A 16971-nucleotide genomic window follows, 5' to 3' on the forward strand; every position below is an offset into this window, starting at 1 on the left:
CTTTCAGATCTGGGAGTGAGCTTGGTTTTTTATCTCTGGAATCTGTGGGCCCAACTTCACCTAAGTCCAAAGCCAGACACACTTTTCAGATTTAGATCAAGGCAGGAGGCCTGGTGACTGGAAGAGCACTGGTGTCTGAGTCAGTAAACCTGGATCCAGGGCCTAGATCCGTACCCACCCCCAATAGGGGCTCTACATATGTTTGTGATTAAAGGTGTGAACAGAGGAATGACTCTAATCCTAGCTCTGCCTCTAATCTATTTGGGGAAGTCATTTTACTTCTTTTGCCTTAGTTTCCTCATTGTGACTTGATGGTTACAGAGCCCAGAGGGTCCTTTCCACTCTAAAATTCTGTTTTCCTGAGATTCTGCCTTCAGTTCAGCACTGCTCTACCTTTGGAGGGATTCTCCCGGTAGATGGCCCCAGTTCATATTTTCTGTGAGTAGCACTGACATTATGCTCCAAAGCCTCTTCAGGACCTATCCTGGCCCTAGCTAGGACAGTGCCACCTACTTGTTGCAAAAACGTGCAGGTGGAGTGAGGCCCCTGAAGTCCTGCTCACATCTCCTGGAGCTTTCTACAGCCCAGCTCCTGTAAGGCAAGCTCAACCCACTTCCTTCTGCCCTAAGTAGGAGGTTTTCAGGAAAGTTTTACCCTGGGGAGGTGCCTACATTTTTCCCTCTTCCTCTAAGGGAGTCTCCTGCCAGTTCTCATAGGACTTATCCACACCCAGGGACTCATCTTTTTTCTAACAGCCAGTAGTGGGTCTTTTTCTTGACTTGTCTCAAGGCTCATACTGTTTGGGATCCTCCCAGACTGCAGGGATATCTGTTAGCTAATTGGCAGAGCAGGGAGGACTGGCATGTCCTTGAGAAGAGCCTTCCTTATTCAGCTTGTTTCTGACTCATAATTCAGGTACCTCCTCCAGGAGGTTTTCCAGGATCTATCATTAGAGAGTTCAAGTATAAAAATGCTTTATATTTTAACAACAGCAAGCAATTTTCACCAAAGGAAGAGAAATGCTGCTCCTTAACATGTTGTGTTAAAGGAACTGCTGACTTTCCTCCTTGAACAGCGTCCATTGTATGTATGTTTATATATATATATATATATATATATATATATATATCAATCAAATTTTTACAAAAGTTAAGTCACGTTGAATACTTAAATAAGAACACATGGCAGGGGTACCTAGCTGGCTCAGTCAGTGGAGTGTGTGACTCTTGATCTTGGGGTTGTGAGTCGGAGCCCCATGTTGGGTGTAGAGATTTAAAAAAATAAAATCTTAGAAAAAAAGAAGAACACAAAGCAGCATTAGAAACAGAGGTAACCGCATTAACTACATGACAGGACTGAGTGAATGGTAGAGACAGATGAGTGCCACAAATTTCAAGGAGAAAGTGGTAATTTGAAGTATGCACTTACCCAATATGTAACTTAAACTAGTTTGTTCTGCCTCCAAATTTCCCAAACCCTGCTTCCAGCTGCTGTGCTGCAGCAGGGGGCAGAGGAGGGAGGAAGATGGGGGTTGGGAGCTTGTCTGTCACTCACAGCCACTAGGAAAAGGGGTGGGGAGAACACTGGGCCTAGTGTTTGAAATGACCTTTGTTTGGAAGAACTTTTTTGAAAAGTCTTAAAACATCAGCTTCTATGCTTCAATGTGCTGCCTCTAGAGAAAGAATTCAGGAAAACAGATGCCAAGGGACCCTCCATATGGCCCTAATGTAAAAGACAACCTGCTTCCTTTCTCTTCATTCAACCTCTCTACAAGGATGAGATGATCCACATTATGTCCACAGCACTACCCAATCTGAAAATGCACTCCAAAGCCACTCTCAGTGTGTCTACAGGCCATGCAGAAAGCTGCAGGGCATGGCACTTGGCTCTGTCCACTCACTGTCCACACAGCAGCCCCTATGCTCCATGTGGGCAGGTACCCACATGGTACCAGCAACCTCTGCTTCCCTGAACCCTCATCCCCGCAAAGAACCCTGCCCCACCCACCTCTGCCTGGCTGCCTCATCCACCATGACCAGCACTGACCAACAGCGTTGTTACTGTCAGCCTCACAGTGTTGGCTCTGCACTGAAGGCCTGAACCAGGGAGCTGGACATGAGTGCACAAGGAGGCAGCATGGGACAGAGTCATCTGTGGCCTGGGAGGCACCATCAGCCAGTCATGGGTATTGGAGAAGGCCCAGGGCTAACTGTCATCCATCTGTGGTTCCCAGCATGGCTGCCAGGTTACTGAGCTCAGCTATGAGTCTGTCTGGAGCTGGGTAATAGTACGGTCCTTCCTCCTGATCACTCATCCAAAATACTTATAATTGCCCAATGTCTGGAGGAACCCTTTGCTCTCCTCTTGCTGTCAAGAAGGGCCTCTGATAATTAACAAAGAAATTCTCTACTAACAAAGGGGGCTGAACTGGAAACACCAGAAAAAGAATCAGAACAGCTTCACTTTCCCACTTTTCCAGAACAGAGAGATTAACACATTGTCAAACCTCTGGGCCTGGAAGCAGACACCCTCTTCTCATCTCAAACTCATCAGCACCAGCTCCAGAACACAGAGCACAACGAGATGAAGAGAAATTGGCTTCTGCGAGATAACCAGGCCCCTCCTTCAATGCATCCCATATCTTTACTCGGGGGGCGGGGGGAGGGGGACTTGCTCACTAGGCCAGAGTACTCCTGCTCAACAGTGTATGAAATAGTGTATTAAGAGGCAGTGAAGCCATGTAAAAGCAAGGACACATTTCAACACAAAACACTGATTCACCCCAATGGGGTCTAGCAGTGGGTTTGGGAATGTGCACAACACAGCCATGAGACTATAACCCAAAAACGCAGAACACAGAAGTGCACAGGCAAGGACCCTGTTTTGTCCTCTGTCCACAACCCCCCACCCCACAGTGAGCAGACAGAAAATGGTCACTGATGGTGTACCATGGCTGGGGCCTCCTGTCTCTGGAATACACTTCTTCCATCCACTCCAGAGAAAACCCCACTCAGTCTCCACAACCTGAGTCAAGTGTCACTACCTCTTATGCCTTGCTGCAAACTGAAGTGCCCTCTCTGGGCTCCCATGCACTTTGCCCAGTTCTCCATCTGTCCTGTGCCCGGTGCCTTCTTGTGCCTTTGCCTATATAGACACATACTTGATGACCTCACCACTCTAAGTTCTTGGCGGGCAGGGAATGCATTTTTTTTTACACCTTCCGAGATGATCTGGCAGTATGCAGTAAGTGGCACACAGAGGTAGGGACATAGTGGGTGATCAAGAAGCATCAGATAAATCAAGGGATGAATCCATGGGAAAAGCTTAGGTACATCTCAGACCTGTCACTGTTGGAGGGCACTGCCCAGATTCCTCCTTCTTCCCTCAGGTGGGTCCTGCCTTAGCCCCCACACGTCATCAGAAAGAGTTTCCAACCAACAGATTCCAAAGGACAGGCACAAACCCATCCTTTTAGAAAGATGAAAAATATGTAAATAACAAAGAGAGCTGAGAAAAATAAGATACAATTTGGTTTGAAATATTTAATTTATCCATACAAGGAAATGTAGTATTTAGTGGTACACACAAAGTAATGGCCTGGTAAGAAAAATGGGCATCTTTCATGGTAGAGTGAGGGCACTAAATTCTATGCCATGTAATTTCCTACTAAGAATCAGAATATGCAGTTCCGAAAGGCCACATGATTACTCACAATTATTCTTTCTTCTTTTCTTCTTGAATTGTATTATTGACTGATGAAACTCTCAAGTCTCTCATTCAATTCTCTTCTTTTATAGAATAAGTTTGGTGCACAGGGACTCCTCCAAGTTATATACAATCATTCTTTTAGAGGTTACAATGACCTCAGAAAGCTACTGTTTCTACTGGAGATTTAATTTCTCTAATTGACTTACATTTCCCAGAATTGCTGGATTGAAAATGATAAAAGATCTTGTTGCCTAATATGATTTACTCTCATACAGACTTCTTCCCACCATTATAAGAAAATTCTCTTAATGTCGCACTTCCCACAATAGCCCTTCATTAAAAAATACTTTAAAAATTTACACAAAAACTAGTATTATATTCAATGTATAACTTAAAATTTAAATCTAACAGCTCTAAATATTGAAATTGCTTATGAGTTCTACTTAATGAAAACATTCAAATATGGTCAAGAATTTAAAACTAAACATACTCTCAAGGCAGCTTTTCTAGATTTTTTCTAGATTCTAAGCTTATACAAGTCAGCTGATACAACTCCATTTTAGCAAATTTCTTTTGAAAAGATAAACAAAATGGACAAACATTTAGCTAGACTACCTAGGAAAGATTTAAGAGACATTACTCAAATTAATAAACAAAAGAGGAGACATTACAACTAATACCACAGAAACACAAAATATCATGAGACTACTGTGAATAATTATATGCCAACAAATTAGATAACTTAGAAGAAATAGATAAATTCCTAGAAACGTACAACTTACCAAGAATGAATCATAAATTAATAGAATATCTGAACAGACCAATAATAAGCAAGGAGACTGAATCAGTAATCAAACATCTCTGACAAATAAAAGCCTCAGGACCAGATGGCTTCATGAGTAAATACTACCAAACATCTAAAGATGAATTAATACCAATCCTTCTCAAACTCTCCCAAAATATTGCAGAGGAAGGAACAGTTCCAAACTCATTTTATAAGTCCAGCATTACTCTAATACTGAAGCCAGACAAGGGCATGACATGAAAAGAAAATTACAGGCCAATATCCCTGATGAACACAGATGCAAAAATTCTCAAATAAAATATTGGAAAACCAGATTCAATACATTAAAAGGATGATACATAATGAGCAAGTGGGATGCATCCCTGGGATGCAAGGATGGTTCAACACGTGCAAATTAATAAACATGATATACCACATTAACAGAATGAAGGATAAAAATCATCTAATCATTTCAACAGATGCAGAAAAAAACATTTAACAAAATTCAACATCATTTCATGATGATGTTGAAACTCTGAACAAATTAGGTACAGAAGGAACATACCTCAGCATAATAAAGGCCATATATGACACACCTACAACTAACACTATACTCAACAGTGACAAGTTAAAAGCCTTTCCTCTAAGATCAGGAACAAGACCACTCTTACTCAACATAGTATAGAAATGTTAGCCCTAGCAACTTGTCAAGGGAAAGAAATTAAAGGCATCCAAATCAGAAAGAAAGGAGTAAAATTATCTCTGTTTGTAGACAACATGATCTTACACATAAAAACACTAACCAAAGGTGTGCCTGGGTGGCTCAGTCAGTTAAACCTCTGACTTCAGCTCGGGTTGTGATCTCATGGTTCATGAGTTCGAGTCCCGCGTTGGGCTCTGTGCTGACAGCTTGGAGCCTGGACCCTGCTTTGGATTCTGTGTCTCTCTTGCTCTCTGCCCCTCCCGCATCCACTTTCTCTCTCTCTCTCACTCACTCTCTCTCTCAAAAATAAGCAAACATTAAAAAAAAAATCCTAACCACGTCACCAAAAAAACTGTTAGAACTAATGAATTCAGTAATGTTTCACAATACAAAATAACATAAAATCAGTTTGTGTTTTTATATACAATGAAAGAGAAATTAATCACATTTACAATAGCATCAAAAATAATAACATAAAAAGTAGTGAATTACTGACACATGCTACAGTGTGGATGAACCTTGAAAACACCATTGTTAAGAAGCCAGACACAAAAGGTCATATATTATAGGATTCCATTATATGAAATATCCAGAATAAGTAAATCGCTGTTTTTTCAAATGCTTTTTCTGTGTGTATAGAGATGGCCATGCAGTTTAGTGTATTACATTCATTGATTCTTGTATGTTGAATCAACCCTGCATTCTTGGGATAAATGTCACTTAATCATGGTGTATAATCCTTTTTATATGTTGGATACAGTTTGCTAGTATTTTGTGAGGATTTCGGCACCCTATATTTATAAGGGATATTGGTCTGCGGTTTTCTTCTCTTATGATGTCTTTACTTGTTTAAGGTATCATAGACCTCATAGAATGAGTTGGGAAGTGTTCTCCCTTGTAAATTCTGAAAGTCTGTGAAGCATTGGTATTAATTTGTTCTTTAATGACTGGTAGAAATCAGCAGTGAAGACATCTGGGCCTGGCCTTTTCTTTACGGAAAGTTTTCTGATTCCTATTTAAATCCATTTACATGTTCTAAGTCTAGTCAGATTTTCTTTCTGAAGAAATACTTAATTTTGACAGCATACAAAACATGGTCCTCCATTCCCTCTCCCCTCCTTGGTGTTGTATTAAAATGACATCTTTACGTACTGTGTCTATCTAATACAGGTAGATGATCCTTCTTTATGCAGTTAACTTTTAAATCAGATAGGAGAAAAGAGTTATAAACAAAAAAATACATTTATACAATACTGTATTGTATTTCCCTATGTAGTTACTTTTACTGGAAGTCTTTATTTCTTCACAAGCATTCGAGTTTGTCTAGTGTCCTTTCATTTCAGTCCTAAGGACTCCTTTTCATATTTCTTGTAGGGCAGGTTTGCTAGTGATGAAGTCTCTAGTTCTTGTTTATCTGAGGATGTCTTAATTTCCCCTTCATTTCTGATGAATGGTTCTGCTGAATATAGAATTCTTGGCTGAGTGTTTTTATTCCAGCACTTTGAATATGCCATCCCACTGTCTGGCCTCCATTGTTTCTGACAAGAAATCAGCCATTGCTCTTATTAAGAATTCCTTGGAACCAATTAGTGCTTCACTCTTGCCACTTACAAGATTCTCTCTCTCTTTGTCTTTGTCTTTCAACTGTTTGCTTATGATATATTTACTGTGTGTTTCTTTGAATTTTCCTATTTGGAGTTTTTGAGCTTTTAAAATGTATAGATTCATGTTTTTCATTAAATTTGGGAAGTTTGGGACCATTATTTCTCCAAATATTTTTTCTGCCTCTTTATCTCTCTCCTCTCCTCTGGGACTCCCACTATGTCTATTTTGGCATGCTTGATGGTATCTTATAAGTCTTCATTCTTTTTTATTTTTGTTTCTCAAACCTAAGCATATCAACTGACCTATCTTAAAGTCCACAGATTCTTTCTTCTGCCTGTTCAAAACATGCTCAGCACCCCTTAGTGAATTTTTCATTTTAGTTATTGTACTTTATCAATTCCAGAATTTCTATTTGGTTCTTCTTTAGAAGTTCTATTTCCATTTGGTAAGACATAGTTCTAACTGGAATGACTTGGTTCTCATAGTTATCATTAGTTCTTTAAACATGGTTTCTTTTAATTCTTTGAACATATTTAATACAGATGTTTTAAAGTCTTTGTCCAGTAAGTCCAACACCTGGGCTTCCTCAGGGACAATTTCTAATAATTGATTTTTTTTCCTGTGCATGAGCCTTTTTGTTTCTTTGCATACCTCATAATTTTTTGTTTAAAACTTAACATTTTAAATAATGTAACCCTGGAAATCAGAATCAACTCCTTTCTCAGGGTTTGTTGCTGTTGTTCTCTGTTCTTGTTACTTGTTTAGTGACTTTCCTGAACTAATTCCATAAAGTCTGCATTCTTTGTTGTGTGTGACCACTTAGTGGTAAGCTAATGACTAGACAGAGATTTCTTTAAATGCCTAGAACCAATAAGTCTCCAAATATTTGCCAATGGATTTTGTGTACACGTTGGGGCATGCTATCAACATTCAACTAGGTAGTTGACAGCTTATCTTTGCCTTTGTGTGCTTCTTGCACAAAGTCTCAAGGTCCACCAGAGGTGAAAGGTTAGGGCCTGCTCACATCTTTCCTAAGTATGAGCAGAGCCCTAGATGTGTGCATGGCCTTCTAGATCCCCAGGAATGTATTTGAGCTTTTCAAAGCCCCAGTGGAGATCTCACTCCTCAGCCTCACCTTTTACGCTTTTTGGTTAATCTGTTGTTTGCCTAAACTCTTATCTACCACACCTCAGGCAGCCACAAAATTACAGACTTCCTATAACTGTGTTTTGGAGGAAAGGCTTTTTTCCACTGGGAGAGCTCTGAATCAGGTCAAATAAAGACAACCTTGTGAATAGAGACTTCCAGAGAATTCCAGACAGGTCGGATCATGACATTTCTCTGGGAATGATGCTTTAAAGGAGCTCCTGTCCCATTGTGGCCCCTGGTGGCTGCCAGGCTGTGGTTCTTGCTGTGCTTGTGAGTTATTGGATTTCAAGGCTACCAAAGAGCCAAGGAGAAGGTGGGAATAAGGCAAATTAAAGCTGCACAAAAATTCAGTCATTTTTCTTGGATAAACATTTTCCAGATTATTGCAAGTTTTGTTTAATTTCTAGAGTTCTTAAAAAGTTGATTCTGACCATTTTTAGCCATTTTCTCATTGCTTTATGAAAAGCATTTACACAAGTTTTTATTCTACCATTTTTGGTGACATCACCTTTATTTAACTGTTGAATTATATTTCATTTTATAAACAATATCATTTAATTTTTTTCATAATATATTTTCCTACCATTTTTATTTGAAAAAATTTCAAACCTTCACAAATATAACAATAACATATAAGTATCCACATATCTTTCACCTAGGTTTACCAAGTGTTAACATCCTGCCTGCCTTCCTGCCTGCCTACCTGCTTTGAACGATTTGAGGGTTAGTTGCAGATATGGTGACAACTTTACCCTTGAAGAGAAGTATCTCCCAAGAACCAGGCCACTCTCCTTTATAACATTATAACAATATAATAATCACACTCAGGAAATTTAACATTATTACAATAATATACTCTATATGCTATGTTCAAATCCCCCAAAGAACAATTTAGAACACCTAATACAGGCACATCTCCAAAAAGAGCAGAATCTGTACCAAGAAGAATCATACTTAGACCCTCTTGCAAATGCCAGGAATGGAATGGCCACAGGCCTGAGATGCTGCCTTAATATGTGAGGTGCTTCCCAGGGTTCAAGACTCCTTATCTTCTTGGGAAGTATTTGCTGTGTTGTTTTTTTTGATTTTAGCAAATGATATAGTATCTTAAAATTCCTTAGGGAAAAATTAAAGCAAAGCAACAATTCTGCTCAAATTTAAGAAACAAATGAAAAGAAAACACACCAGAATAAAACCTTTCTCCCCAATTTTCTTCTGGGATGTCCTGATAAAAATCACGTCCTTGAGGGGATGTGTCAAACAAACCTTTTCAAAGAGGCACGAAATGATGACACACACCGTAGTAAGGCAGGTCCCTGACAACACACAGGAAAAAAAAAACCCTCTTTTATGTCACATACTTGCAATGACAGGGCAGTGTCTCATTTCTAGTACTTTGATCTCAGAGATAATACCTCTGAGAGATGCCTTTGTATCCTTATGATTGGACAAAGATGAAGTTGCAATGTAGAAAATGTTAACTCATGCCATTTTTTTTTTAATTTCCTAATACACAGCTCCAAGCAAATGTCTACCTAGGTCAGCAAAGTGTGGGCCATGGGCCACCCAAATCAGCATCACATGTGGGGTTGTTCATTGCCAAGTGTTCATTACCAAGCTTCTTCATCTCAGGCCTACTGACTCAAAACTTCTGAAGCTGGATCTCAGGAATCTGTGTTTTAAAAAGCACCCCAGGTTATTCCCAAAGCACATTTCTATTTGAGAAAAATTAAGCTAGGCTTTAATCTGAGATTAACTGCAACTTAAGATGGAAAACTCTATGGAAAAAGAATCAGATATTGAGAAACTGATTTGTACTGTTATCTATGGAAGTAGCTTTTTAAAAGCTGCTAATATTTTGACTACAACCCTTACAAAGGAGTATGTTATACATCATGAAACAGTAGACACACACACACACACACACACACACACACACTTTATAGTGTTCTAAAACAATATTTATCCTTACTTCTTGTAATGCACTTTGATATTTTTATCCTATTCTATTGCAATGTTTTAAAAACACTGGACATAACCCACTAAAGCTTTTTCACAACCCTCTAATGAATCACAAATTGCAGTTTCCAAAACACTGATCTACAGCCATCAATGGAAATGTAAAGCTCAACCAAGTAAGCATAAATCTAGAAGACAGAGTACAAACATGGCATGAATCGAACTAGATTTTTAAAAGATATTCTAAATATATATATACATTTAGCTGCATTTAGAACAGTTTAATCACAATGCTGGTATCCTAATGAAGTAAAATATCATTTAGGCTGATTTCAACTCTTATTATTTTCAGTTGACAATTGTGGGTTTCAGAAGGAAATAAACTGGAGTAAAAATTTGGTGCAATGTTAAGCCTGTGAGTACCAGTAGTTAACGGATGAGGTTCAGATCCTGGCTCTCCCATGTGGTAGGGATGGCAGCCTGAGGAATGACCTCTCCAAGCCTCAGTTTCTTCTTCTATGAAATGGGGCTAATGACAGCATCTGTGTCATAAGGTTGCTGTGAATATTAAATAATTCATGTAAATAATAATGGTTATTATTATTCAAATATAAGATGCATTTTACCATCTTAAAAGAATGATAAAAATTACATCTAAATAGGGCTTATTATACAAGCTTTCATACAGTTTACTAAGAATACAAATATACTGTGTACCTGGCATTGCCCTTCTCTTGATGAACAAACACTGAATGTTTTCTGACTATGACTCCATGTTAGGTGCCAGAGTTATAAAGAGCCACGTGATATGGTACATATGGTACTACTTACTAAGCAGCTGATAGTCTATAGTTAGGACAAAAGAAAGAAATGTGAATACCCAAATCATATGCCAAGTGCCAGACAGCAGAGATGCTGACAGGGAGTGTAGTCTGAGTTCAGAGAGAGGACTGGTCAGGAAGAGCTCTAGAAGTGGGCACTCAGGGGTGGGGTGGGGATAAAAGGGTGGGGGTCTGAGTGCATAGAAAGGAGGATGGAGAGAATTCCAAGCAGAAGACAATAATGGGAACCAAGACGAAGGGGCGAACCACGCCTCCCAGTTTGGATGGGGACAGTAAGTCATCAAGACAAGGTTAGAAATTAAAGCCAGTTTGGGTAGGAGGCTCGGGCAATAGGTGATTAGGGAGAGTGATCTGGAAGGCGGTGTGGTGGTGCTGCCCTGTTAAAGTCAACTCAAGCTGGCTGTGGAGGGTGGGGCATCCTATGGGAGGTTGTCTGATGAAAGCAACACCGGGAGGGGGTAGGACCTGCCACATCGACCTTGCAGATATCCCCAGTTAGCACAATGAGAACATCAACACAGAAAAATAGGGTTCCAATTAATTTCTCTAGAGTTTCCATAGCACGGCTTTAAAGCACTGACGGACTCAGTCTCTAGCACAAAGTTCTCAGTTATGGATAGATTACTCACTTGGAATTTTCCAAAACTTTAAGTAAACCGTCCCTACCACTGAAATGATTCTACTTTTCTTGTTCAGATTCTATTCATTCTTTGCTCACCAAGCAACCTTCTGACCAAGTATTCAGCTTGCCAGGTAATTTGATAGAGAGAAGAACACCTTAATAAGAGTCATTAAGCATTCCAGTCACTAGAAAGGGTATCTCCCATAACAACATCAAAACTGGCCTTCCACTTATCCATCAGATTTATGTCAATTTTGTTATACTAACCAGCAAATGTCCTTTAATGTGCTCAGAAGGTGACAGACCCAGTTTTGACTGCACTTTACAGTCACCTGGATAACTACTTAAAAATACCTTGGACTGGGACAGCTGGCTGCAATTAAGGCCTCTCCTGGGCAGCCCCTGGGGTGGCCCACCGCTTTCTCAAACAATGACTCTCAATCCTGGCTATGTGTTAGAAGCAACTGGGAAACTTAAAAAAAAAAAAAAAGATCCATGCCCAGGAATGGATACTTCCAGAGATGTTAAAACATATCCACTAGGCAGAGGACGTGAATTCTAATAATCCATGCACCTCATTCTGAAGCAGAGATGAAAAGGATACTGAAATACATTGGAGTCGAGAGATTTCTATTTTACTTACATGTCGGATAATCAGTTATTCTACTCTCTTTGATCGCCCTTCCACAGGGGCCTAGCTTTTAAGCTGTTACTGGTTTCAAACTCTGAATTCCATACTGCTTTAGAACAGAGGTCAGCAAACTTTTTCTATAAGGGAGTGGAGAGTAAGAGTTTAGGCTTTGCAAGTCATACTGTTTCTGTCACAACTACTCAACTCCGCGGTTATAGCACAAAAACAGACATAAATAATATGTAAACAAAGAAGCATGCCTGCATTGCAATACAACTTTATTTACAGAAACAAGAGATGGACGAAATTTGACCAGTGGACTGCTTTAGAACGTTTGAGTTATTATAATTAGCATTCTGATCTTGTGCCCATTAATACAAAATTAGTAACAAAGTATGAAAATAAATACAAAAAGTGCTCTGAATCTTGTAATCTTATCTGTGGACTATCATCCTCTTCCCATTTACCAGAAACTCAAAACAGGGGGCTCTGTTTATATTTAGACCATATGGAGTTCTTCAGACTATTTCTGCTTCTGAGTACTGCTGACCACCCTCCAAGCTTCACTTATGGAGAAACCACCCACCTGATTACTCAAGTGAGGTCTGCAGTCCTCCACAGCAAACCAGAAGGGAGTGTGGCTGTACCATTCTGGCCTCCTCACTAGTAGAAAATGCCCGAGATATTTATTAAATACTTGTCCATTTATGTGGGTAGGGAAAAAGTCCATCTGGGATGCTTTCATTGATTCCCCCATACAATTGATCAGTGAAGTACAAAAATACAAGCCTAAGTCTAAAGTTTTGTGTTAGATAATTTCTGTTCAGCTGAATAGGCTTAATCAATGATCCTGTCCTAGCCATCACTCCTGACTTCCCCCTAATCTCTCAATATGCATAATGAATGAAAGTCAACAGGGTGAGACCATTTGCTAAGTGGATGAAACTGGAGCACGGATAGCACTCAGCTGGAGCTCGCTACACACATATGGCATCCCTCATTCCCACTCTGTGACATCAAGTTCCCAGATCAGCAATACTGACACATCCAGTCATGCAGAATCTCCAGGAAGCCTGTGGCCCCATCCTTACAGCTCAGGGAAGTTTATCTCAATTGTCAAAGTTAATGCCCTGCACAGCGGGGACCAGCGTCAGGTGGGGTGGTCTCCCGGGGAAGGAGGGTGCACAGCTGGCAAACATTCAATCCCCCAGTTGACCCACAGTGTTAAGGAAAACAAAACTGAAGCAGAAGTTCAATCCTTGGATGTATGTCTCTGAGCTCAGTTACTATGAGTCTTTATGACAGTTCACATCGGACTTACCTGGAAGTGTTTTCAAGTATTCCTTTGACCTCATTCATTTCTTCCTTCCCAAAGTAAACAACTGTGAGATGAATTCTCCCATCCTGTTGGATGCACATCTCCCTAGAAAACAAAACACATGTATGTCTGGTCCTGTGTTCACAATAACAGGCAAGGTCCAAACAAATACCTGTTTTGTAAAGTGCAAAAGGTTCTCGAAGTAAACTGAGTGAACTACCGAAAGAGCAGAGATGGGTCAGCAAGCCATTTCTGGCTGGCCATCACAATTACCTGTATTGATACGTATCTTACGGAGAAAACAATGAAATTTAAACGTGCAGATCTAGTAAATGAAACTCAGACACAAGAGGCCACAGGTCTGATCTGCCACAGGCTTAGCCCATCGGGGTCACCTAGTGTCATGGAAAGGGGCCTTATTACCCTTCTTTGCCATAAGAAGGCTATGAAGTACAGAAGACATAAACATAGATTCCATTTTACAGATGAGAAAGCTAAAATCCAGAGAAGGTGAGACAAGAATCCTTGTCTATGAGCTTTCCTGCGTGTGCCAAACACAAACAGTCTTCAAGACTGAATGAGCAAAGGTAAAAGATTCTTTCATGTAGGGCTCCAGAAACCTTTCTTCATACCTCAAGGGAATGACCAGGCTGGAGCGCAGCTGCTCTGTGCACCTTCCCTGGGTCGCACCTTCCCGAGCACCCACAATCACCTGCACTACTTCCCTGTCTCTCCTCCCTGTGACCAATTGTCCCAGGTACCTGGCACCTCAGGCTCCAGGGTCCTGACAGCCCTCTTTGGGCCAGGCCTCTGGCTCTGGACTGGTCTAGACCTACTTTCTCTACCAAAGCTTATTTATTTGCCTATGTCCTGCTCTCTAAATGGTAACACCTAGCTAATCTGGTAAGATACTCCGCTGAGGGTTTACTGCATATACATTTGTGATATGTGCATAAATTAGGTATGTGTATATGAACATATGTGTGTATATGTGTAAGTACATGTGTGTAAATATGTGTGTACATGTAGGTGTACACATATGTGTGTGCACAGTTTAAATAAGAGTTTTCTGGAAGCAAATTAATGAAAGATTCTACTGGTTGGATATTTTGTGATATTTTGACATTTTGCATGTCCTTCCTTTTTATTCCTTTTGTCTCTATATTCACTACTTTCCTTAACCCCCCAAACAACAGTCCACATAACAGCTTTCTGGAAATCCCTGAGCTCTAACTGCAGAGGCTAATTTATTCAATGTGTTTTTTGTTTTGTTTTGTTTTGTTTTTTATAATGCCATCAAAAAGGAGTGACTGCCTCGCTGGGAGAAATCCAAAGATGTAGGAGATCTGGTTCCTCTGCTCAACATGCTTGGGAAATAAAATGAACTCAAATAAAATAATGACACCTCATGGCACAAATAACAAGGAGACAGTTCAGAAAACACAGCAAATCCTATCAGCTGGAATGGCTGGGGCCTGAAGGAGGGTTAGGGTAGAGGAAGAGAAGAGGAAGAAGAGAATCCCAGATGGAAGAAATATCAGGGAAGATGATATTGACCTGAGGCTAGAAGCATGCAGGACTCGTCCTGGTCACAGGCTTGGTTCTGAGAATCTGTTTCTTTCCCGTGAATTAAAGGTAAGAGCTGCCTCTGAAATGCAGTCTGATGGCAGAGCTCTTAGACAGACAAGGAACCAGGAACAGAGGCCCAGCATGTGACAAAGTGCTTCAAACTGAGAGCTCCCTCACAGCCTCAGTCCCTGCAGTCTAAACCATACCTACTGACAACAAAATTCTCTTCCATAAAAGATCTCTTTTGCTAACTTGCCAGATAATGCTTTAACTTTCTTTGCCAGGGTAGAATAAAAGAACACACAGAGAGCCAAGCACCAGGAAAAATGTGCTTTCAAAATGCATGTGTAGTTGGAAAAAATTTATCCTAGAATCAGGAGAGGGTCACCCGCTGAGCCTGCATAAAAAGCATTCTTGTTTTTCTAGTAACATCTTTGCTGGCATTTAAAAATCTATTCAAAGCACTTCCCTGTTTTCAAGGAATAAAACAGAGATACACTGGCCCTTCACTCTTCTTTCGCCAGCTGAGGCTTCCCAAAAAGGCAAAGCAGAATTGGTTCTGAGGTGCTCCTCCAGGGTTCCATTTCATTTACTCATTTTTTCCTTCCTTCCTTCCTTTAACAAACAATAACCAAACAAGCAACCTACTACGTGGCAGATGCTCTACCAGGGGATCTTAAAAAAATGAATAAAACATTTCTGCCCTTGATAAGTTATCTATCTACTGTACATAACTAAAACTACCTAGAACACAATAAACAAATGCTCTACGAGAGAATGAGCACAAGTACTATGGAAACACCATCACCAATCTGTCTGAATGTGTGATTTTTATATTTTTCAAAATAATTCTCACTAGACTCCATCACCTGGAACAATGTATGTGAGAAAATAGTGTGTATGTGGGTGACTGTGTATGTGGAGATGTCTGTGTTTTGGTGTGATTGTTTATGCCTGGATCCTCCGAGCTAACTTAGGTGCCCCTGAGAGCACATCTCTATAATGACCATGGTCAGGTTACAGCAAAGCCATATAAGTGTCAGGGAACCCCAGCTTCCTAAGAACCCTTCAGGGAAGCTCTTCATTTCACATGGATGCTTTCTTTGTATTAGCTCCACAATCCTACTTACAATATAGTGTACAATATAGTGATTAAAAAATTCTACACATTCCTCAGTGCCCATCAAGATGACTGCACTCTTAATCCCCTTCACCTATTTCACCCATCCCCCACCCACCTCCTCTGTGGCAACCATCAGCTTGTTCTCTGTATTTAAGAGTCTGAGGTTTGGGGCACCTGGGTGGCTCAGTCGGTTAAGCGTCCGACTTCGGCTCAGGTCATGATCTCACGGTCCATGAGTTCAAGCCCCACGTCGGGCTCTGTGCTGGCAGCTCAGAGCCTGGAGCCTGCTTCAGATTCTGTGTCTCCCTCTCTCTCTGGCCCTCCCCCGTTCATGCTCTGTCTCTCTCTGTCTCAAAAATAAATAAACATTAAAAAAAAATTTTTTTTAAAAAGTCTGAGGTTTTTTTGCTTGTCTCATTTTTCTTTGTTCATTTGTTTTGTTTCTTCCACATATGATTGAGATCATATGGTATTTGTCTTTCTCTGAGTTATTTCACATAGCATAATATTCTCTAGCTTCACCCATGTTGTTGCAAATGGCAAGATCTCATTCTTTTTTATGGATGAGTAATATTCCATTGTGTACTTATACCACATCTTCTTTATCCATTCATCTATGGATGGATATTTGGCTGCTTCCATAATTTGGCTATTGCAACAATGCTTCAATAAACATAAGAGGCACATATCTTTTTGAATTACTGTTTTCATTACTGTTTTATTTTGGGGGGTAAATACCAGAAGTGGAATTACTGGGTCATATGGCAATTCTATTTTTATTTCTAGATGAACCTCCACATTGTTTTCCAAATGCCTGCTCCAATTTGCATTCCCACAAACAGCCCATGAGGATTCCTTCTTCACACCCTCACCAATACTTGTTATTTCTTGTGTTTTTTTTATTTTAGCCCTTCTAGTGGGTATAAGGTGATATCTCATTGTGCTTTTGATTTGCGTT

The 16971-nt window shown here is 40.2% G+C and overlaps 1 protein-coding gene across 8 annotated transcripts in view; it reads right to left on the reverse strand.

Moving 5' to 3' along the window:
- Positions 1–16971, reverse strand: part of CSGALNACT1 (chondroitin sulfate N-acetylgalactosaminyltransferase 1) — a 262123-nt gene that overhangs the window by 16780 nt on the left and 228372 nt on the right. For all 8 annotated transcript variants that reach the window (XM_040498390.1, XM_040498138.1, XM_040498209.1 and 5 more), the window contains one exon: positions 13325–13426. In XM_040498390.1, coding sequence (XP_040354324.1) covers positions 13325–13426 — 102 coding nt within the window. The remainder of the gene's footprint in view (positions 1–13324; positions 13427–16971) is intronic.

Source organism: Herpailurus yagouaroundi, unplaced genomic scaffold (genome assembly GCF_014898765.1).
Source record: "Herpailurus yagouaroundi ecotype Mexico unplaced genomic scaffold, PumYag 28, whole genome shotgun sequence".
NCBI classification, from domain to species: domain Eukaryota; kingdom Metazoa; phylum Chordata; class Mammalia; order Carnivora; family Felidae; genus Herpailurus; species Herpailurus yagouaroundi.